This window comes from Thunnus maccoyii, chromosome 6, assembly GCF_910596095.1.
Source record: "Thunnus maccoyii chromosome 6, fThuMac1.1, whole genome shotgun sequence".
Taxonomy (NCBI): domain Eukaryota; kingdom Metazoa; phylum Chordata; class Actinopteri; order Scombriformes; family Scombridae; genus Thunnus; species Thunnus maccoyii.
In genome coordinates, this window is record NC_056538.1 from 12,461,690 (window position 1) to 12,487,018 (window position 25,329).

Consider the following 25,329-nt stretch of genomic DNA (forward strand, 5'->3'; position numbering starts at 1 on the left):
ATGTTGCTTGAAGAAACTGTACTGTAGGCCTACCAAATAATATTTCTAACACTCCCCTGCTGCTGTTACCAATGGACATGAGTTAGTGGTCAAATCTGTTGGTCATGGTAGGTTGAACAGATTCTTCACTTATCTCTAGCTCGAAAAAAGGATAAACTCAATAACTGCATCCAGCACTGCTTTACACAGACAGATTAAGATTGTGAATGGCACATTTTTCAGAGCTTTAAAACATGTTATTTATGCTGCTTTATTGTCAGAAGCAAGCTAATAACTTTGTCCAAAATGAATGACAAATGGACAAATCTTGAGAGGTTTGTAACTCTGTGAAAAAACTGTCTGTGACAAGTGCATTGTCAACAAATTCTTGACTATGCATAATGAATCAGACAAATAGGGATAATGACACAAACTTTCTGACAGTGTCACCGCAAAGGCATTCATCTTGTTGAACTTGTTCATACACAGGAAACGTGACAAAAGTCTTCTTAATAATGACAAATAGAGCTTGAGAGAGAAGTTCAAAGCTATGCCTACTTAAACGATCTGACAAGCTCTTAGTTTTAAGCATACAGACGCCTCGTGTCCATTGATGTGCACCTGTAAGCACAGTTAGCTGGTGACCAGAAAGAGAAACAGAGCAAGAAGAATGGCTTCAACAGTTGTATTGTTTAATACTTCTGGTGACGCAAAGATTTGCCATCACAGGGTGTGAAGATGAGGAAAGTAATGTCCCCAGGCTTGTAGGATTATTTGTAAAGATTTGATTCTTAAAGACTTCATGGCCATGGGCAAGTTCCCTCTTTCAAGATGCTGAATGAACCAATTCAGTAGAGTCACCTCAAAGAGCGCTCTCTGCTTTCATATTTCAGACCAAGAACATGTCTATTTGCCAGATTGGATGAATACATATATATCCATCTATAATCACAATATTACCTTGTGCAACTGTTCAAGACCAGATGCAGAACCCATCACAGGCATAGTTTAGTGTATTAAATTTATTTATATCAGGGACCATGTACAAAATACATTAATCTCAAACAAAGAGAAAATATGCTTTGTACCAAATTTAGCTACCAGCTAATTTCCATCTGTAGTCCCTGGGCAGGTAAACAGAAACAATAAAACACAGAGCAAAACCTATCATCTCCACTACAAATGGACAAACAACCTATTGACATCCATGCAGGCACACACACACACACACACACACACACACACACACACACACACACACACACACACACACACACACACACATCATAGCTACAAAGCAGAAAACACAACAAGCTCCTGGCCAGGAGATGTCAAATGCATGATGGTGTTTCTATCCTGCAGGGGAAAATGTCTGGTGTTGCCAAAAGTAGTGATCTTATGCCGCAAGAGGCCTCCTTTAAATGTGACACAATGAATGCATATTTGTTTGACAAGTATTGAGCTCACTTATTTATTCAATTTCAAGGGCAAACGGAGAAATCATTATAACCCATATATACTTACCATTACAACACAGAGTTAATCCAGGCCCCACGCTGTAAAAGATGATTCCATGCTGCCTAGATGACAGTCAAGCTCCACACAAATGGGAAAATCATCTCATCATCTCATGGATGCAGATTTATCAGGTGGTTGATCATATCACAGGCCAGCTAAGCTGCTGGTTTGAACAGCCAACTATGAACCTTTAAAGTGTACTGCTTAATGCCCTCAATGATCCATCAAATCCTTCCACCATCATCAGCATGGATACAATGAAAATGTGGACATGGGATCATTGTCAACCCAGCTCTATGATGCCAGGGGTTCTGTCAAAGCACAGCTGTGCACATACTTGCATCACATAAGTGGCAAAATTTCCACATTCATGTAGAAGTGTTGTCAGAAAATGCAAAAGCTTGCTTCTTGATCAATATGGTAGCCCCAACATCAAATGATTTAAGATAAGATACAGAAAATACAGGATCAAAAATAACATAGCCTACAGATATGTTGTCTATCATATGGTCTGACATATTGTTTTGTGTCTGGATCTAATAGTCACTATGTCACATCCCAGCAGAGTAAAACATGAAAACATGGTGGGTTTTTGAATTTTACTTTAGTATTGAGAGACGAAAACAGTACTCAAGAAAAGTAAGCCTTTTATTTTTCCCATTGACACAGCTTTTGTTGGTGCGTAAATGGCATAAACCAGTTTCCACTTGTTACTCACGTTGTTCACTGACAAAGATGCTGATAGGCTTTGTTTGCCAAGGGCTTTACATATCTTCAGCTGCCCACCACCTTTTCTGCATGGCAACATGTCAATATGAAGCAAAACCACAACTCAGTCTCCCCATGAATTATATATAATGACCACGGTTGTCATCTGTGGTTAGATGTCAGTGAAATAAATTGGTGGCTAAAAAAATGACAACAGCGCAAGTGAGAGAGATAAAAAGTCAGAAGGAATAAAACAGAAAACACAAGAGAAACAATCTTTCTTATTGAACTTCTGCAAAAGCTCTATTATAGTGACAGTAATTGTCAGTGACCTGCAGCAAAGGTGACAAGAATTGAGAAAAAGGCAATAAAATGTACTGTATTATAAAATGACCAAAATGATGCTTCCTTGCTGAGCCTAAACTCTGTGTAATTGTTTTCAAGCTTTCTGTGTATGTTCCCCCTTGTTTCCATGAATCCACATTTGTTTGTGTGGTTCTGTTGGACACTTTCAAGGGCAGGATAACAGTCTACAGACCGGTTAACTTCAGCAGCCCTACTGGTCATTGGTGATTAATGGAAAAGAATAATGAATTCACCCTGTGGTATAGAGAAAATCAATCTGCACTCTTGCAGTGTGCTTCCCATTTTCTCTTGTCCATAAGGATGGAGATATCTGAGCAGACTATATGTAAATGAAAAAGGAGGACTGGTGCATGTGTGATGCATGATTGGGCAGAGTTTGTCAATAGATCTGTATTGCTTTGTGTATAAAATAGGGTGGATGTAATGTAAAGGCAATAGACATAAAGTGTGATGCCAGCTTGGTCATGTGATCTGAGCATTGAGCACAGTGTCTCTCTGAACCATCTCAGTGTGGTTTCATTTACATAAAATAAAGGTGCATACATTAACTCTATAAAGTGGAATTCATCATTATGACTTTCAAGGTTAAGCTAGATAGAAGTATAAGCACTTAAAATGATTAGGTTGTAACCTCTGGGGTTCATGGCAGCTGTCTACAGTGACCTCATCTTATCATCTTCATGTTGTTAGTGAGCATGAAGTAGAACTTGCTTGGTAAGATATTTTTTATCTTAATCTGTGAAAATTCTGTGACAGATTTAACACTTCTACAGTTTGACAAGTCAGATGCTTTGTTGTTGTTGTTGTTGATCACAGTTGTGGGCAGTGGTGACAAGAGCAGCACTGCTGATGAAACATCTACCTATTCACTCTTGTTTCTTCTCTTTCTCTAACAGGTATCAGAGAGTATCAGATTGGACAGAATCGGTTCATTTGTGTGTGTGTGTGTTGTGTGTGTGTTTGTGTGTTTGTGTGTGTGTAAACATATGACAGGGGACTGAGCATTCCTGTAAGGGCCTAATGTATGTTATGAAAAAATATAACATTTGTGGTTTGATTGAATCCCTTCAGTCTTTCAAAACCTAAAACACATTTTTATAACCTTGCATTGTGCTGCACTTTCTAGTCTTTGCAGTTAGTTTGCTTTTTATGCAATGTATTATTTTTCTTTTTCTCATTTACTCCTGATTCCTTAAATTTCCCTGCTATTTTATTTTGTGTATTTTACATAAAATGTATCACGTCTGTCACAAAGTGCAAGGTACAGCCATTTTGTTCAGTAACAACAAGGTTGATCTAATTTCATGTACTATGGCTTTCTTTTACAGACAGACATACAGACTCATGTGAGCACGCGGGATGTTGTCAGCTGCTTCCAGAAACAGATGAACCCTAGTTCCTATCCCAGTACCTTTACAATTCAAAAACCCAGTCCCAATTCTGAACCCAATCACAATCATCCCTTTTTGTGTAATACCACCACAAGACAAGGAGATCAAAAACCAGAAACTGGAACAGAGGCTATAGCAAAACATACACAATTGCACTCTGATCCCAGCCAGGTAGGTGGCAACATCCACTGTTACTGTCACACACATACTTGCACTTAATCTAGCACATGCAGCAGTCATACACACATTTCATCGCAAACATTAAACCACATTTAACATTCATGCACTCCTAACATACCACATTACACAACACTGTAGGACCCACTTTGGTGTCCTGTGAACAGATTTTTGCTCTCCTGCCACTTGACAAAAAAAGGCACATTGTATTGAGTTTGTGGGGAAACAAAAGAGGAAAATGCCTCTTAGAAAATGTTGAAATAACAGTTAAATATTAATAAGATGAGCTATGACTTTATTAATTCCATCTTGGTATGTGGCTTTTCTTCTGCCTCCTCATGTTGTTAGCTTTTTACAACTCAAGGGATATTTGTCTAAGTGTTAAATCTGGACAAGAAGCTTTGAATGCAAAATGTTACAAGTCAACACATCACAAGACAATAATATATTTATGCATTTTAGTCTTTTTTTTTCTTTACAACGTCAGGTTCTTTACACCAGAACTTGTATCTTCCAAATCTGCTATTTGGGCTTCAGTCAAATTCAAATGCTTGTTCATCTTTTATTAGGTAACTATAGAATCTTTGAGCACAAATGTTACTGTATAGCAACATTATGCAATATATAGTTTGATAGTTTGCATCCACATTTTCTTTTTACAATTTTCACAACTTTGAGAAATGAAAATTGTGCTTTGTTTATACCAACAATACTTTTTTTTACAAATAGGTATAATTTTCATCTCTATTTATAGTTCACTTGCTGTGACAACACAGCAGAAACATGTCAAACAAACCTCTGCACTGTGTGAGTTTTACCTCTGCACCCTGTGAGTCAATTGAAAAGACTTCAAACAAACCCTAATTGACGCTATATCCACAGGCTGTATCTACAGGCAGGCTTGTGAACTGCATGTACCTTTGGACTAAAAAATCCCCCCCAACAGTCTAGGTCTGGCAAAAACAGTTAGATTGACATTTCAGACTCTTTACACCACAGAGCTCAGTTGACCTTATTCACACAGCAGTCATTTCAAACAGTTAGGGTCAGACGGTACTGAGAAGATAGGTGTACATATATCAACGTAATATGTTCAGTCCTCAAATAGAGCTAAGGCCTATCAAATAACCTAGCAACCTGAGGACCAACAACTACAACAACTGCTTGACTTAACAGTGACATGAATGCGCTGTAAATCCTTGTAACTAGCAATAATAGACTGAATATGTTAACATATGAACCCGCTGTACACAGCTGCATATTCTTGAGACTCATTTTTTAAAAATAAATAGGTGTAATCCATTTTCAGAAATTGCAGTATTTTAATGGTGTGTAGAATGAGTAGACTGGTAGCATAGATCCCCTAATTTTAGTATTTCATTTGAAGATCCAAGAACACATGTAATATATTATGAGGGTTCCTTTAAGGACAAATGTTACTGTAATGTATGTTGTGCTTCAAGCAGATTGTGTTTACTTACGACACTTGACACTTAGAGTACAGTATGTATGATAAATAAGGCCATTGAGCCATTTAACTCAGCATTGTTTTCTTGACAATGTGATTACGAACTACTGCAATGAGCACCTTTTGAATTGGAATTTTTGTCTACATTTACTCCCACAGAGCTACTATTTTGAAGTCTAATTTTATATAAATCACATTTTTCTTGTCCTTGTCTCCAGAATTGGCTGACAATTACGTGCATGTTGCCTTGAAAAATCTCATTAACTGTCTGTTCCATTATTTTGCACTTATTAATAAATTAATAGTGCAAAGGTAAAGTACACAGGCATACAGATTTAATTTTTGTGTTAGGCCAGTATTCGATTTATGTTAGTGCATTACATTAGCATAACAGAAGGGAAGCTTCTTAGCCTTACCTCACATTTTTCCATCCATTTCAGTAGATATTGTTTTTGTTACAGGTGTTGGTTGTGAATCATGGAGAAGAGAAAGAGGTGGAAATGACTAAAGACGGGCAGAAAAAGGAGGACGAGAAGGGTTTTTCCACTTCTCTACTTGGAGGAGAGTACGATGAGGAGGATTCTGCAAGATCTTTCCAGGAGGCTCTCAGACAGTGGAGAGGAGAGAGGAGCAATGGAGAAGGAGAACCCATGATACAGGAGGCAATGTGGAAACCTGTTCGACCAGGTGTAGTGTATGGTGCCTGCTACATCCTTCTCTTCTCTCTCTGCTCTTCTTCTCTCCCACACTCCTCCTTCTCCCCCATTTTCACCAACTCTTCAGCTTTCCTGCTCCCCCTCTCCCTGTCTGTGCTCTGATCTGTTAAGGCCTTATAGAAAGTGCTTACCAATGCAGTAGGAGGGTAATCCATGGCTGTTGCATATTGAGATAATTAGAGGAGTGTTAGGGGTGGCCCTACTCCACACCACAGCACTAATCGCCTCAGCTGTGTGTGTGTGCGTATTTGTACAAGCTCCACTGCATCAGGCCATTTCTATGCCTTTTCACACATGCTGTTTCTACATGTGCGCATGTGCAACAGTGTTTGTGTGTCTGGGTTTATGTGGGTGTGTATTATTAGTGCTATTATTCCAGGTTCTGTGTGTATGTGTCTAGGTGTTTGTGCTTTTCATTAGGCCTCCTATTTTCTCTGCTTTACTGCTTGGACAGACTCTGCTCCTCTCTCCCTTCGCTCTGCTCTGCAAATTGCTGCTAGCCCCTCCAGCCCTAATTATTTCTGTCAGGCCAGTGGCACCCAGGCCCAATTTAAAGCTGCCACTGCGGACTGCCAAAGTGTCTGGAGTACAATCATAACATTTCTCTTTCTTACCTCTATCTTTCTATTCCTCTCATATGCTTGCTGTGTTCCTTTTGTATTGTGTACGTCTTTTTCTTATTCCCATTGGGCTCTCTCCTGTTTGTTTATGTTCTGGCACTCTTGGTGTGGTGACAAGGTGTTTTCTCACTTCTTGAGGGGAGGTGTTTTGAGGAAGGTGTTGAGAAGCTGGCGAATGATGTTTCCTTTTCTACCTTTGTCTGACTTTTTCTTTACTTTCGGCTATGTTTTCCTCCTCTTCTCTCGTTTACCTTAACTTTATTTTTTGTATATTTCTCCAGTATCGGTGTCAGCTATGGCGACCCAAGCTGACCTCTCTCCAGACAGAGGACCTGAAGGACAAGAAAGAGTAGGTGGAGAAGGGAGGGTACCTGTCAGGGTGGAGTTCATGGAAAACAGCCTTACCTACATGGACAGATTGCTTCTCAAGAAGCACCGCAGGTACACAGAAAGACAATGCACATGCTAACTGATGATTCCAAGCTGATGCAACTGTTACTTCACAAAATGGGAAGGTTTTCAAGTATCATAGTATGTTCAGCTATTTCTTAGTGCGTGCTGAATAAACTTCATGCATCAGTCAAACAAAGTTGATGGGGAACTATAGAGAATGGTGAGTTAAGATTGCAATGTAGTGTTGAGTGGCACAATGGATATTGAAAAAGAAGTCTATATGACTGGATTTTTTTCAATATAAATTCAAGCAACTTAATTTAGGTGACAATAGAAAGGATATGTACATGTTGTGCCCATTTCAGCTAGAAGCCAGAGTTTTGAATGGACTCAGTAAATTCAATCATTTCTTGCAAGAAAAGGTGTCCCCAAACAAGATACAAACTGTATGTTGCCTTGAAACTTTGAGTGTCTACACAATACGGACTTGGTCATGCCATTCATTGATTGATGTGTTCAATGTGTTTAGTGTAGTAATGTAAGGCTTCTAATGTTCACACTATCCTACCCTCTTAACTTTTTTTAGAGAAAACAGATGAAACTATGGTGATTTAATTTGAACTGTTCTGTCAATTTTTCTAATTCTAAGGATGCAGCAGTACTAGAGTTCACACATTTTTTATCTTACTTTTTTTATTTTTTATCTTTTTCTTCTTCATTTTTTAGATGTTACAATGCATATTATTTTCACTTTTATTGAATCATGCCTACATGTCAACATCAGACAATTGTAGTGTGTATGCCAACATTTTAATAGACACAAAGAGACAACTTATTTACTCTATTACTATATACCACATACACACAGGCATGCACACAGACTTGCACACACACACACACACACACACACACACATCACCTTCTTTTGCCACTGCACATGCCTGTCCTGCCTCTCTGTAGTCAGTTTACATAAGCCACCAGTGTACAAAGCAGTTTCTCAGCACTTATTGCGCAGTAGACTGCCTGAGGGCTTGGCTTCAGCAGGTCCCATTATTATAGCCCTTTATTTAAGCGGTTCCTTTTGGGCAGAGTAGCCCACTGGAGAGCAGGCCGGAGGAGAGGAGAGCAGAGTGCAGTTTAAGGCTTGCTGACTGCCTGAGCTTGGAATGCTGTAAGTCCCCAGCTGTAGCAGCCTTTAACTGTGGGATAGACTAGAGAGCCAATCTAGAGTGCAATAAGCCTGCAGCGGTGATGGTGGCAGAGCTTAATGGAGAGACAGAGAGACTGGCTGACTGGAAAAGAAAAAAGAGTGAGAGGTTGAATTTTAACAAGCTTCTATAATAGTGGGAAGGAGAGTGAAGGAAGGAGGGAATGTTGAGTGTTTTAAAGAATTTGCTAAAAGTGGCGAGCTTTATTAGAGTCGTAAACTCCACCACCTCGTTAGATTCATGGTGGACCTGCAGGTTACAGAATGCAAGCTGGTGAATAAAGGGAGCATCAGTCTGATTTTCTGAGCTTGCTTGGCAGTCTGGGTGGGGTAAGTGAATGCTCGCCCTTCCATCAACTGCCAGAGTCAAAGTATCTGTGATCAAGGCACTGAACCCTGAAATAAAAGTCTGCACAGGAATGGAACTGAGATTCAGAACTGACCCCTACCTGCGTCTGTACGACTTGACCTAACTGTGCTCGACTTATACTGCCAAATTTAAAACTATTTTAGTTATTTCTTATCCAGAGAAAAAGATATTTGGTTAATTAATTTAAATACTTTCTCTCCTAGTGTAGCACAGGTAATCTATAAGGCCTTTATGCTTACTTTAGATACATAAATCTTTCTCAAAATTAAAAAAATAACTATCTCTGAGTCATCATATTAGGCCTGTACACAATAAGGAACAGTCGCCTACTTACACAAAACACAAGTAGCTTATTATGACCACAGAGCCATCCTTGGCCTGTCTCCAATGGGGTGATAATGTTGCTCCAAGTTTGTATGAGAAAATAATAAGAAGTTAGTTTGAAAAAGATAAAAACTCAAAATATTCAGAGGAAATGTTATGCCTAAGGATACACACAGTAGATTCTAGCAGGGATTTAAACAACTCTATCTACAAAAAATGTTAAGTCCATGGATTGTTTCCTTCTTGTGTCAGCCATCCCCTGTATTTTTACATCATTTCTCTAGCGAACCTCACATTTCTTTGTGAGCTGTTTATTTTTTCTGACTTCCAGCTGTCAGTTGTATTCTGAGTACGGTGTGACTAGTCTGAAGCAGTTAGTTTGACCTGTACCATGACAAGTTACTTTGAGCCAAAGTTTTAGCTTTGAGTACAGAAATCAAAGCTTGAATAGTTTGATCCATGGTGGAAAAATATCACCTCTGATAGATGAAGTGACTTCCTTAAAGCACTTCTGGCACAAATGTCTGATTTGATTGAGCTAACCTCTGTCCACAGGGAAAATATAGCAGCAATAATGGTCCTATTGGAGAACTCATCTCTGTCAGATCCCGCTCGCTTTTTTTGCTTTATAGCAGAGGGCATCAAACATGGGTATTTCCATTAGTCTAAGGCGTGTTTAAAAAAAATGCTTAAACCTAAATTAAGTCTTGTTTTTGTATCATAAATACGAGCTGACAAAGCGTATCGAGTTGACAAAGCATGTCTTATAGATCACTTAACAGTGCATCACCTATTCATTCATTACTGCAGTTCCATAATTTGTCTCCAAATAGCATCTACTGTAGGTATAGTCATATTATCTCACTTTATCCCTTTAGAGATACTTGGAAATAATTGAATTGAATTGAAATTTTACACTGTATTGATTACTGTAAGTCTTTTCAGGCTCTTCCTTACAGGGCAAAAGGTATTTTGTTAAGGATTCAAAATCCTTCCTCAAGGACATTTCTCCAGGGGTCCTATCAGTTGAAGGTCTCTTGATCCACTTGCTCCATCGTGTGCCTTTTTCCAAAATCATTCAATATTATATATAACATGGAATCTCTATCAGAATGGTTTCAAGCATGTCTCCAAAAGAAGGTAAAAATGCAAGACATGCTTCTTTTCCCTGCTCTCTAGCAAAACCTTAAATGCAAACCGCCTGAAGCTAGTGAGGCTACTGCATGTAAAGTATTGTATATATGGAGAAAAAGAGAGGGATGGAGCAAAGGGATAACAAAAGAAATATGAGGGACAGGATTAAATATAACCCTCTGAGTACATTAAATAGGGGGGAAAAAGATAAATATTGCCAGGATTGAGTATGAGGACTGAGCAAGAGGAAAGGATGTAAAGTGCAAGTAACTTCCCCAGTCACCCCTTATGGGCAGCTTGAGGGCTTGAAGGTGCTCATAAAGGCCCTCTCACTGGTCTTGCACTTTGGCCAGATTAGACTGAAAAGAAGTAAAAAGGGGTAACAGGGGAAATAAAGAGGAATAGTGTGAAGGACACTGGTCTGTGTTGTTTAGAGGGGCAGATCTGAAAAGAAAACTATACCTGAACGCATGAATGTATGCATGCATGTTTTCATCAATCCACCCATCCAGGCTCCAGGGTAAGGGAGTGACTGACTGAAAAGAGGAAAATAATTTGTTATTCAATCCATATTATCTTTTTGTCTGTGGTCCCCAGGTTTACAGGTTTTGTTTTTTTAATTTACTTATTTTGTATTTATTGTATTTATCAATTAATTTTGCTTCCAGAACACCAATCGAAATTGATCATCCATCCTTGGTCTTTGGTAGAGATTTAAAATCACTGTCGTCTAACACAAACACTGAGGAGGAGACTGCAAGTAGCTTAACAGGTAATACACACACACACACACACACACACACACACACACACACACACACACGTCTGTTTAAGTACCCTTTGACACAAAAATGGGATGTTGACATACAGCTTTGACAGTCGTGTGTTTTTGGTATACGGACCCCGTTTCTGATACACATACCCAAACAGTCTCTCAAACCAAACAAAGAAACGGTTAAGGACAGAATGGTTTGACAGATGACCTGCAAATGCACACACACACACACACACACACACACACACACATATATATACAAGCACATGGTAGCAAAAGTAAAAAACCTCTCCCTCTCAGCGGGTCAGACGTATCAGTGCCTGCCCATCCATCCATGGCGGTGTGACGGGTAATCACTGGCTGTGATTGTGTGGGCAGAGGGCCGTTAGAGGCGGCTCATGCCTGACAGGTTGCACTCTGCCTGGGTAAGGAATGGGGCAGGGAGAGGGGGGTGGGGGTCGGCCTGCAGTCTGAAGCTCATGGCCTGGAGCTCATCAGTCAGGGGAGTGTCCTGGCTGTCTGGCCCCCAGCCGAGGCTGTCAGGAGACGGGTAGACCAGGGTTATCTCTTCCCTTCCAAACCTCTGGACCCTGGGGCTGTCAACTGCCTCTCATCACATCAATCGAGATTCACTCCAATCCTGGCCTCGTTAGGATCTGCAAGTCCTTGTCTGCTCCCTTCCCCATCGCTGTCTATCTCAAATAGTTGTTTATTTCAAAATCTTCAAGGCCATAATAGTTCCCTGTGCTCCCCAAAAATAATATTTAATATGTGGCAAGGCAACTGGACAAATTTGATACGGTAAATTAGAATTATGACTAACATTTCTAAGTAACTAGAGTGTCCTCTAGTTACTATGTTATAAATTAACATTATCTCTTGGAGTTCTCCACAGTGTCAACAAAGCAGAGATGCCTTAACAACAGTCCAAAAAGTAACACTACACTTGAAATAGCTCTTGTCTCCTAAGTATTGCAACTTTCATACGCAGATAGGCAGCTTTAAACTTTTCTTACTTCTTGCTCTGCCTGCCCCAGTATCTTTAATAATGCCTGTCATTCAACCATGAGTTGCACTTTTATAAATCCAATTCCAAACATAGAAATCACTCTCTCTCGTCCTGCACTCTGGTTGATTTATCTACTAAAGGAAGGAATCTCTGTCTGTATGTCTGTGTGTCTGTATGTCCTTCATGAATCTCTTGAACTGTTCACCTGATCAACTCCACACTTGGTGGATGTATGGCTGGGGAACAAAGGGAGTGCCATGTCGAATTTGGTGCAATTTGGACTCTGCAGCAGCAGGGTGGGGCTTCTGGGCTCTGCTACTGCATCTCATGATCTTAGCTGTGCAACCCTGCCATGAGAGAGAGGAGGGGACGACATCTCTCTTTGTATGATAACATTAAAAACTAGGCATTGTTGTTGGTTTCCTGACTCATTTTAAAAAACTGAGCACATGAGTGAGTGACAGAGAGACAGCACTGGAAAGTTTTCTCTGAGAGAGAGAAAGCCCATGAATGAGAGAAATACCACGTTATTTTCTGATTGTTTCATAGTGGTTACATTCTAAAGCACAAAAAACCAACCATCAAACACTTATCAGGTGATTTACTGAGGAGACAGACACTCTTTTGTGCAATGGTGCAATTTGGACATGTGACACATTTAATATGAATAAACTTTGAATAAACAAGTGAACAGCGAGCTGCTCAGCTCCGTGTCTGATTGCAGCGGGGACTGTTTGATATACATTACACATTACAGCAGGCCAGGGCTTCTGGGCTCTGACTCGACTCCACACTTGGCGGGTGTACTGCTGAGGACCTAAGGAAGTACAGTGTCGAGTTTGGACACACAACACATTTAATAAACTTTGAAAAAACAAGTGAACAGCGAGCTGCTCAGCTCCGTGTCTGATTGCAGTGGGGGCTGTTTGATATAAACACCATAAAATCACAGCGGGGTGGGGATTCTGAGCTCTGACTTGCTGAGTGCGACAAAGGCACGCCTCCCAGCACAGTTAAACTGCTTGAGAGAGAAGAACGTGCACACACGAAAAAATAGAAGAAAAAAATAGAGATGAAGGCAGTAAAACTAGCTAATAGGAGCACAGACACATTTGATTGGCAGCAGAATCAACCAATGGAAAGCCATAAACTGCTTCTACGGTTCAACCTCTGTTTAGTCTCACTGGTGAACTTCTGTCTGGATTAAAACTATTTAATTTATTAAATCTTTATTGTTCTAACTGATACGTTCATCAATTGATACGTACATATGTGGTTCTCTGCAAATAATAACCACTTGGCCCGTTCTGAACAGGCATGGTTTGAACAGGCACTGCGCTAGTTCTTCAAACAAGCTTTTTGCTCCCAGTGTGGCCTAGAACAAGATTTCTTTTGGAAAAAGACCTGATAACACAACAGTAATCCCTGGGAGGATTCCTTGTTTACTGCTGGGCACACAAAAACACAAACATGAAATTCAAGGAATAACCTCTAGATACATTATAATGGTGAGGGCACCAGACTGTTTGGGTCAGATGGTCTTTAAGCGTCTGAAATTTGAGTCAGTCATTTACTTTAATTAATTACACTACTTGTTGCAAGTGGTTACACAGTTATATTTAGTGGAAAATGCTCTGGTGAGGGAGCTCCTCAAGGCAGGATTTCTCAGGCTTGTCTGGCCCATGACCCAGTTTTTGGTTCCAAAATTCTCATTAACCCAAGAATTAGAAAATTGTGTGTTATGAGAGTCTGAGTATGGCACACTTTTGTATTTATAACATTTTCTATTAAAAATGTATCAGAAATATTGCCCTAAGGCATGTGAAGATTTCTGCTTAGAGCATTAAATTAAAGAAATATATTTTATTTGACATGTAAAGATCTATGGCATAAAAGATTCAGATGACTGCATGAAGTAGTAGTATAAACAATGCAATTTCAAATTGAAGGCAAGTTAAAAAGTTACACAGGTCCCTGACATCTCAAACCATTCATGAGATGGTTATTTGACTCTTAAGAAAGCTCTTAAATATACCCTTCAATGGGCCTCATGCAAGAACCACTTGTACAAGCAGATTCATTCTTAAGATGCACTTACAAGTGAATTAAAAGAACATTTGTAGCATTCATCATTTTTCTTGTACATAATATTTTCTCGTAGGTGTGAACGAGTGGTCCAGACCTGTCGTACGTGTTATGAATAGATCATCTCTGCCTTTCTTCACACGGGAGAAACACTTACAATTATAATGCCATAATCTGAATTAATTGGCACAGCAACTTCTGCATTTCAGTGGTTGCTGGGAAACTTCTCTCACTCCGACAGCTGCCTCTGTGTCTCTCTGCAGGTCTCTGTCCAGTATCATCTTCTGTTGCAGCTGACAGTGTAACATCGCCTGTAGACAATATTATTCTCTCATCTGATATTTCTGTGACTCTCACATATTTTGACTGCCTCCCATCATGGACCACTTTGCTTTAGAAATACATTTTTTAGCATCTAACTTCATATCAAAGTATTCCCTCTTTATTTCTGTCACAGTTCTTTTTTCTGCACTATTGTTTTTGATGACATGTCAGCTGGATTCATATTTTCTAATTGTTTTCGATCTCCTACTACTAACAATCCTAATTTTGTTATGTTTTTGTCTACTGATTTCTGAAAGCACAACTTGAAGCTGCATAGTGTTTTTACTCTTTGGGAACATTTTTGTAAATGACACTCGCCTACAAATAGAGCAGAACATGGAGCCTTAAATGGCAATTTTAGGGCTGTGGATTATGCAAATGATCACATCTCACAAACGTTTACCCTCTCATGAACAGGTGACATTTATCAGGCTGAAACGAAGGACAAGTTCGGGCAGTTGAATCCGACATGGAACACTCATACGAGCAAACCTCAAAGAAAAAAGTAGGAGTTTCAGGATAAAAATACAAAAATATTCTTGCATAAGGCCCATTGTCTACTAAAAACAGTTATTCAAATCATGAATTTCATGAATCTCTCTGCTCGCAATTTAATAATAGATATTCCATTGTTTCAGTGATATGCAGATGCGAGGAAGACAGAAGTGTCTTTGGGAAATGTGGAGCTGTTCAGCAGCTGATAAACTATTCCTTCCACCTGCTTCAAACTTTTCTAATGCATGCCAATTACAACAGGTTGCAGAGTTTCTCCTCCTCTCCTCTCTTTGATTATGAAAGGGTGGGTTATGCGTGTGTCCATGAATAATAAAAGCTGTTTTCTCGCATCATGTGGGGAGCACTCCCTTGTTTTTAATTCTCATTTTCCTGAGCTGTCAGACCCATGTGGTGATGTGACAGAAGGATTGTTAGTATGAAAGACAATAGGGGGGTGGCACAGATAGGTAACCTGCAGTGGTAGAACAACGATAGAAAGTCATGTGCTGAAAAAATTACAAATCCAGCAAAAGAAAAGGAAATTTCAACATACAGTGTGTGATGAACTGTAAATTATTGTAAATAATATTTTGAATATGTGTTCATGAGCAATGACTTATTTGGTGGTACCTTTTATTCACAGATGTATTGCTGCGTAAATAACCATATGAATAGAAACAACGTGTCAATGTTTGCTCAATATAAACACATATTCACAGGTAATCGCATGAACATACAGGTGTCTGTTTTCCTTTAAGCAGCAGGATGGTGTGATCAGAGGGGACCGCTGTTCAGCCCCTGCGCTGACAGCAACATCTTTCAACTGAAACATGATAATAAATTAATACCACCCAAGTGTGCTGCTCTGTATGACCCTGACCTCTGATCCCTGGTGGAATAGGGTGTAAGAACAGAACATTTCCCTGTTGGTATCATGTATCCATGTCCACTTGGGATCTTTAACAGGCAGAAAAATGATGAGAGATACTGGTAACAAGTACCTGGAAAAAAAGCAGAACACGCATCACTCATGAAATGCCTTTTTTTCTTTTTTTCTACTATGCTAGCTTTGGGATTATATCAATATAAATCCATACTGAAAGAGAATATGAAGATTCTGTGTCCACTTTACTGTATGTGGTGCCATAAAACAGTATCTTATATTATGTTGTGATACTTTCTTATGTTCAAATGAAGTGATTTTATCCTTTCACAAAATCTGTTTCAGCATTTATATTTTGTGGATTAAAAAATAAGTGCTAAAACAGATTTGATGAAAGGATAATTGACCTGATACATTTTCTCATAAATGATTTGCTTCATTTAATAAAAAAAACAAAAAACAAGTTTGATTTGCTTCCCATTTATCTTCCATCACAGCAGTGTCCATCACTTGTCATTCAAGTTTGCACTTGGTCACCCTCAGTGCTGCCAAAGCATAGCAAAAATTCAATAGACAAAGCTGGCTAGAGGCCAGAAGTTGAGAGTTGAAATGAGAGTTGAGCAGAACACTTAGGGGTCTTGGGATTGGCCTGTGATTGATACATCGGCCAGTATACATATTTAATAATAAATGGTTCTGTCAATACGAATGTTGAATGATAAATGCCTGATGAATTGGGAGTTCTTGCATCAACTACAATTTCATCATCAAAGAGCAAATTCATGTATTTAACTGTAGACTGCTTTATTTATGAAATAATTTAATTTCTGTGACTCTATGTCCATCTGACAGTATCTTAACAAATAATAAAAATTTAATTCTGGAAAAAAATGGCAGCAACCACAAAAACAAAATAAAATAACAAATGCCCTCAGACCCTCGCATTGCAACATATTACATGTCTCTGTTTCCCTCTCACCCTGTCTTGATTTTTTTGTGCGTGTGCGTTTATAGCCCAGGAGGAAGATTTTCATCGCTACTGTGCATCATTGTTTGCTGTCCCTGTCAGCAGCAGCAGGACTGAGCCTCAGATTACTACAACTGAATCGTGCCTCATCATAGAAGTCCTGGATGAGGTAAGAAGGACAAATGCATTGTATTTTAACAAAAATCTTTTATCTACGTGAACACACAGTGAATCTAGACAGGGCACATGGGTGAGTAGACACACGAAGATTTATACCTGCACACAAGGCTTCACAGACTCTCTCTCTCTCTCTCTCTCTCATTCACATGTGAACACACTGTTTTCTTTTGTTTTCTACAGACAGACAGAGACACAAATGGAGTCTTTGTTGCTGAACAGAGGACAGACAACAACATAAAGTAAGCCTCAATCTAAATAAAAAGTTTCAGTTGTGCCCTTGCAGATGCCTACAATACCACATTCACACTGGCCTATGTGAAAAAGCACAAGTTCAACTGGATACGTCTGTCTTCTATGCAGACTGTACAAGTGAACAAGGTCTTTATAGACGAAAGAATTCATCAAATTCATCAAATGTTGAAATTTTATTATTATCGATTAATAAATCTCTCAGCATGTAGTCAACAGCAATAACCTATGCTTCTCAGAAATAGGTGTGTTTCAACAGTATATCAGTGGTGCGAGTTTAAGGTCTTGCTTATTCATTACCAATATAATAATATAATATAAGATCATTGAGGAGGCTTTTCAGTGCAGTACATGTGGTGCAACAATAAGTCTTATAGACTATGTACAGTATGTCTTATAGAAACATACAAAAACTAACTTTCTTGGTTTTTTGGTGTCTAAAAAGATGGAACACTGATATTTTTCAAGTTCAAACATGCTGATTCAATTGTGGATGTCTATTGGGCAAGTAATTTGTCAGTGCAATCATGTTATCCATTTAATTGTACAAGAGCCTATGTAGAAATTTAGTAAAAGATGAGACTCATAAGGTGACAAACACATTTTTGAGAGTCACAAGAATAATTTTTATACAATTTCAATCAGATAAATGTGTTTTGTTCTTTTTTGACAACAAAGACGGCAATTATTTTCACATTCAGTCATCTTACGTGATGCATTTTTGACAATCTTGACTAAATAGTGTTGGGACGGGCAGTAGTGTGTTTAGTTATTAGCAATAATTCATAATTATCATAGATAATTATGAATTATGAAATCAAGATATTGTTAACATTAATCAATAATTCTGGCACCAACTGATGGATCTGTGGAGTGCACGGTTGGTTATTAACAATAATTAACAATTATCAGTGATAATTAATTATAAAATTAATAAAATTATTAATATGTATTGGCAATACCCGGAAACCGGGACCAATAACCAAACAAGGTAGTCTCATAAATGGGAGTTCACCTAGAATGTTAATATCTGAGAGATATCAACATTCAAGGGTGAACAAAGAAGGGGTGAATTTGAGCTCTGACTCCTTCAATCAGCCACTTTTCACAATATGTTACACACAATAATGACAAAAGAACTTCTCTTTAAAGATATAACAGTGTTTATTAAACTTAGCAAAATTAACAAAGTTAACAAATGCTTCATTCAATAAACAACTATTCTAAAATCTAATTCTACCAAACAAAACACAAACAGCTATGTACAGGGTTGGACACATGCAGGGGAATGCACCAAGATGGCGACTTGGCCTGACGTGATGATGTCCTCGGTCCTGCGACACGGACGTGACTATGGGAGGAAGTCACGTCACGCGAGACCCGATGGTGGAAGTATGGCGGACAAAAGCAAGATGGCGCTGCCTGGTGGTCGGCGTCTTGCACTCACCCAATTCCGTGAAAAACACACATGTCTGATGGCGGATAAGGAAAGAGAAAGCAAAGCTTTGTCCGACATTATCTGACCATCAGATGTGCAAAAAGATGTTGGTGCGTGTATCTGTGTGCGCGCGCGCATGTGTGTGTGCGTTAGTCGCAAGAGAGGGAGAAGGAGAGAAAGCGATCGTGAGAGGGAGAAGCGGTTCCTTTGTCCACAGAGAGTGCACGTACGGATGGCAGTCTGTAATGCACATTGTCTGGTTTCTGATCGACAAAGCAACTTACTTTCTCACTCATGATGGCACAAACACAGCAATAGTCCCGAGCGGGACAAACACAAAATAGTCTAGCGTGGTGAACACAACTAAACAGGCAGCAAACTTAAAATACTCCTCAGAGTAAAGCAGAGAAAATGGACTCGGCGGTCCGTCAACTCACACAACAAAACAATAGCAATAAAGCTAAAAAGCTAAATGCTAAACAACAGCACTGATGCTGAAAAGAACACACAACTAACACTGCCTCTGCCCAGACTTATGCCTCTTACTTGGTCACTTCAGAAAGCGAGCAGGGTGTGTGAGTAGTCCGCCTTTTCTGTCTGGCTTTGTCCTTGGCTCGGATGCAGACGGTGACCGTTCTCACACGGTCGGCGAAAAGCACGGCAGCTGGCTCTCAGCGGCATGGCGGAGTCGACTCAGTGAGGAAGAGTGGGGCAGAGAAGTTCCACATCTTCCTGAAGAAACTTTGTTTCTTCCTTCTCGAGGGAATTTGAGGACGCTGGTTGCAACAGCGGTCTCTCTTGGATCCAGGAATGTGTTTGGGTGAACAAGGGCGAAGTCTCGTCTCGTCCGGCGAGGGGAGTCTTCGATGAGGGGAAGACACATGCGTGGGGTACCGCCTTTAGTCAGGCTGACTTACAGAGGAACAGAAGTTACCCCTAGCTCAGCGACATGGGAAAGGCGTGTGTTTCAGGGTGAGCTCAGTTTTTAAAGGGGCAGTGATGTCATGGCTGCGTCATCAGGACGCTCCGCCGTGCAGGAGCGTCTCCGCCAATCAGAGACTGTATGTTGACTGTTCCCTGCTGAGGTGTGAAAATTGCAAAGCATCCTTGGAAATGGAGTTTGCAATGGACTTCCATTGTCTGTAAAGAGCATTTTGGCGATATTCCTTTGTCTCGGGGGAAACAAAGGAAAAAGCACCTCGTGGTCAGGCCTCACAGGTTACATGTAGGCCTTCCCTGTGTGACCTCGTGGTTTGAGGCCCAACAATAGAAAGAACATTGTTGTGCAGGTTGGTGTCAATGCGTTGGTGGATAAACATTACACCATTACTAGCATGTGTTAACATCCTGTCTGTACTTATTAAATTGTTATTTCCTGCACAGGGTCCCCTCTGTTCAGCAGGTCTCCAGCAAAGGAAGAGAGCTAGTGCCCCAAACACTCTTAACCGGTGGTGGGTTCTCAAGAGTCAGCCTCTCTCCTCCCAGTCGAACACAACCATCCAGGCAGTCTAGAGCATCAACACAAAGCAAAGCACCTCAGAAGCTTCATCCATCAAAGCCTCAGGCTTCACCAGCAGAACACTCAATGAAATGTAAGCTGTGAAAGAAATACATTCTCTATAGTTTTCTGTAGAAATGGTGAACAGATGCATTGTTGGTTTGAATGGAGCCTGTTTGAAGATCAGTTTTAAGGGCACTGCACCAAAACATAAAGTTGATTTGTTATATGCCTAAATTAACCCTATTTCTTGCACAAACACGTGTGTGAGACTTACTCAGTTAATTGATGATTTTAAGTCACTGGGTTTGAATACATCTCCCAGGTGATCTGGAGAGAAATTGTTTCATTTAGTGTGAAGTGCTTATGAAATTATGGAAATGGTGGAATAACAAAAGTGGGAAACATTTTCTTACTTTGAGAATGCACACAGAGTGAGGTGCAGACCAGTTCAAGCTTCAATGCAAGTCCATCAAAATAAAAACACATTGCACAACTCTTTTCCAGTGTGCCATGCTTTATTCAGCAAACATTTTCTGCTATGTTGCCTTCATCAGGCATCACAGTCACTTAAAGCTTGACAGAGGTATTTTGGGGGATATTGAACTAATGTGAGCAGGTATTTTGTTTTTTGGGGTCTTTGGAGTTCAGATCTAAATAAAGAATTTTAGTCACTATCTAATCAACCAAGATAACCTTTTCCTCCACAGACAGTCAGTTACACTAATAAATGGGGTAAAATGGAGGTCAGTTATTATTGGAGAAATACTCCTTCAATTATGATTCTAGAGTGAAAAGAACTCATTCCTCTCAGTTAAAGTCTGAGAAAATACTTTTATTCAAAAGACAATATGCAATATTAATGCATCATAAATAATATCAAATTACACTAAAACTGACCTTTCATTTTTATTTATAATCTTGTATTAGTTTTCATAATTTTCCCAAGCCTGATTTGTGGCAATGTCAGTCATCACATATTTTTTTGTAATGTCACTTCAGTGTAAGCAAAATTCAAAATAATGTAACTGCTGCTGCTGTTTAAAAACATGAAAAATGGCTGAAAGGGGCCACAGGAGAATGTAGCTGTAAATTCTACCTTTAAAGAAGCTGAAGACTCAGATAAAAGAAGTGGCTGTGACTGTAGTGCCCGTCCATTTTACAATAGGCTAGATTGCATTTTATGCAATAAGCACACAATGACTTTTCATGAGCATCACAGATATTGAATATTGGCCACTCTAAAAATATAATGAAAAATGTCTAGTAAATCAGTATTGAGCAGTAAATGGTTGTAGTGCAGCCTTTGTTAAGGACAAACCTCATAATCCCTATATATGAAAAACATTTCAGCTGTTCTTATGAAGCATTGTGACTGTACGCCCACAAAAGCAACTAATGTTGTTATTATTTGTATTCTCTTTTGCACAGTACCGTCCTCTAAAAGTAAACCATCAGCATACCCAACTGCTGGGACTCCAAGGATTTCAAAGACATCAATCAAGACATCAACAAAGTCACAAAATCCCAGTTGCTCTCCCACAGTCTACAAATCAAAACCTGACCATGGATCACCACAAATTTTGTCCTCTCCCTCATCACTACATTCCCAAACTGAGATCCTTAAATCCTCCTACTCCTCTCTCTCATTTCCTCCTGATGTTTCTCCTTTGGCTAGTGCCATATCACCAACCCCAGAAGAGCATCTCCGCCCCTCTCCATTTACATCCCTCTCTCTTAGGTCTACTTTCACAGTCTCACCATCAAGTTCTACAGAGTTAATCTTATTGCCCAAAGTTTACAAATCAACCCCATTACAAAAAGGCTCACCCTCACCTCTGCTACCAGAACAGTCGCAATCATCCCAGTTATTCTCAGAAACAATCTCATCACTGAAGCTTTCCCAATCACCACCAAGCAATCTGAAGTCCCCAAAGCAATCCCAACATTCCTTGTGTGACCCAGAGTCTCTTCTATCAGATAATCAACTCCAGTCACCTCTGTCAGCTGTGTCTTCCACTCCACACCCACCACCAAAATTGCTGGAACCAAGTCTACCACAAACAAACCCTGTGCCATACAGAGCACCTGAAAAAACCCCATCCACCTTATCTCCACTTAAGCAGTCCCCTCTGGATGTATATTCTAGCTATAGGTCAATCCCAACGTATAAGGAAGCACCATCTTTTATGTCCCCTACTCCTCTGACTTGTGACCATGAATCATCTCCGTCCTGTCAGTATACACAGTGTCCATCACATCTATTAAATGCCATCCACAGTCCTTCAGCTGACAAGATGAAGGAGGAAGAGGAGCTATCAATAGGTATGTGAACTGTTTACGTGAGAGCATGTTTATGCAATGCATGTGTCTGCATGCAAATCTGAATGACCTCTCTTTGTCTTTGTGTGTATGTGTGTGTGAACATGTATGACTGTATTTGATTTCCTGATGGAGAATCGGTGACAATAATTAGATTTCTTTAAAAAAAAATGCTTGTCAGTAGTTCACTGTTTACGGGAGATGAGCCTGATTTGAACTATACATATTAAAAATTGGTAGTAACCAATATTTTTCATGATAACAATGTATCAAATGACAATGTATAACATCAAAGGCGTTCTTTGTAGTGATGAACCTACAGCAAATTATGACCCGACCCTCCGGCTAGCAAGTTTCAGTTCATTGTTTAACTGTCCGCTCCACAACTTTACTGTTTTGGTTCATTCTCACTGCTTTCATAGCATCATTTTTGGCTACAGCAGGCAGCTTATTTCAGAGTAAAAGCTTTTAGTATGTGTACATACAGTATGCCTCCGTTGTACAGATGTTACCACTAATAGTATCTCATACATTTTTTTGATAATTTTTGCATTTCAATATTATTTGGTGAGATTTCCAGACACCAAACAATAATTTCTGGGGACCAAAATTTGGCTTACAAAAAAAAAAGAAAGAGAAGGAAAAGAAATATAATCGTGTTTATAGATGTGGAAGCATGGGTCTTTTCAGTAAAGCGACTCCTGATAGAACACTTTGTCATGCTACATTTTGCCTGAACACAATTCTCAATGGCCAGGCAGTTTATATGAATAAAACGCTGCTTGTGGATCTCAGCAGTAATGGCTTCCTTTTATTCCACTGGGCTGTCAAAGCCAATTTAGATTCAACAATAAAAAGTGTTCTTTATTTTTTTTAATATCGATTAGGGTTTTAAGTAAATACCTGACAAAACGCTACAACACGCAGGAAGGTAATTACACCATAAAGAATGTCCCTGAAGTAGTATACAACACACACACACACACACACACACACACATACTTCTTCTGGGATTCACTGTTGCAAATACACACATTGTTCTTATATATGCAGGTGTGCACACACACATTAATACAGGCAAGCATGTAGTCACACAAGAATACATTAGAAACACACGTAAAGTGTTTTTGCTGACTCTCATGTGTGCGTACACATTCAGGAGTTTTGTGTATATGGTTATGGTGTGCTGAGGGCAATTTTTTTTTCAAAAAAACATCTGGGAATGTATTCATGAATTAAAAATGAAGTTAAAATCTGTGTGAAAACATGACTTTAAATAGAGGACCTTGTTTCCTATAAACTGTGATGACAAACAGGCCCATCACTTCCACACTTTTCCTCCTCTTGCTTTTACTTCTCTCAGTCCCACTTCTTGACATTACCCTTAATTTTCTTCCTCTATTCATCCATCATCGCTGTGCCGTCCTTCTCATCCTCCATTTCCTACAGCTCTTTGGCCGGTCTTACACCATATGCCCGCTTTGCCAGCTTATTAGAGCTTGATGTGTGTATGGCAGTGTCAAGGACACTTACATCACATTTTAGATTTTCCTTGGATGTTAGAGATGAAAATGTTGCGTCAGTGGTTCAAAGCTTGATATATCAAGGACAGTCAGTGTGTTCTAACCACTCACCTTGAAAGTCCAGAATTGTCTTAGCCATATTAATATAATGGATTTTTGGCTAATACCTGTATGCTTAATGACATGTTTGTACATCTTAATTCATAATTCAAAGAAAAACTGTCTGTATTTTTCATGATGAAGACAGTGGAGATGAACTGTCCAGTGATAGCCTGGGTCTGGCTCCACATGAGGAAGACTCTTCAGATGACGAACCAAAGATGCATGGATGTTTGGCAAGAGGGAGCTCCAGACAAGAAGACCAAGGGAATTCTGCCATATCTCATCTAGAAGATCCCTTTGTTCCTGCAGATGCAGAAAGAGAAAATGAACTGCAGACTGATGAACCAGAACAGCTGTCAGAACCATCCATGGTAACATGTTTCCATATTCCCACATCCTTTTCACTTTCTAGAGGGGGAACGTTAGGCTGGAAATCTGTAATGGCACTACTTTCTGGGGAGCCTATCCCTTGTTAGATCAGTCATATTAAGCATTCACAGGGCGCAACAGTAAGTGGTTTTATGAGTGGTTGCCAAAGTGACAATCAGGCATCAATATGAAATAGATTTCACTGCAAACTAGTGTAATTACCATTAGCCTACTAAATTCAATCCATAATTTTGTCCGTTTGCAGGGTAATTTAGGGCACATTTACAGTTACGGTGCGAGTGTAGCTGTCTGTCCCACAACACGACCACAGGTAACCATTGGCAACCATTTTCAAAATCAAATGTCCACAGAAAATGTTACACAGATAAAATATTAGAAAATATTAGCATGAAATCATTGTTCCAGTGTTACATGTTCAAAGTAATTTGGCATGAAATTATTATTCTATATATTTATTAGACGTTTTTCACCTGATGGAAGCCAGTGCAGCCCTTGTTTTTACATTGCTAATACAACAAACTGGTTAGCCACATACATTATTAATTGCACAGGCTGCAGCAAGCTCATTGACTTGATAAAACTGATATTTTTAAAATGCTGAAAAATAGTTCATTGTTATCAACTGAATGAATAGTCTATATCAGTTTTTCACTAAAGTTTGTCTTTGAACTATCACAAAGCTGGGCCATAAAGGGAATAAATGGGCAAGTTTTAAGAA

The 25,329-nt window shown here is 39.4% G+C and overlaps 1 protein-coding gene across 4 annotated transcripts in view; it reads left to right on the forward strand.

The window, feature by feature from the left end:
• zbbx (zinc finger, B-box domain containing) overlaps positions 1 to 25,329 on the forward strand; it is a 58,706-nt gene that overhangs the window by 20,364 nt on the left and 13,013 nt on the right. For all 4 annotated transcript variants that reach the window (XM_042414452.1, XM_042414453.1, XM_042414454.1 and 1 more), the window contains exons 8-16: positions 3,900 to 4,133; positions 6,069 to 6,294; positions 7,225 to 7,384; positions 11,040 to 11,143; positions 16,957 to 17,078; positions 17,270 to 17,328; positions 20,160 to 20,368; positions 21,706 to 22,599; positions 24,363 to 24,592. In XM_042414452.1, the coding sequence (XP_042270386.1) occupies positions 3,900 to 4,133; positions 6,069 to 6,294; positions 7,225 to 7,384; positions 11,040 to 11,143; positions 16,957 to 17,078; positions 17,270 to 17,328; positions 20,160 to 20,368; positions 21,706 to 22,599; positions 24,363 to 24,592 (2,238 nt within the window). The remainder of the gene's footprint in view (positions 1 to 3,899; positions 4,134 to 6,068; positions 6,295 to 7,224; positions 7,385 to 11,039; positions 11,144 to 16,956; positions 17,079 to 17,269; positions 17,329 to 20,159; positions 20,369 to 21,705; positions 22,600 to 24,362; positions 24,593 to 25,329) is intronic.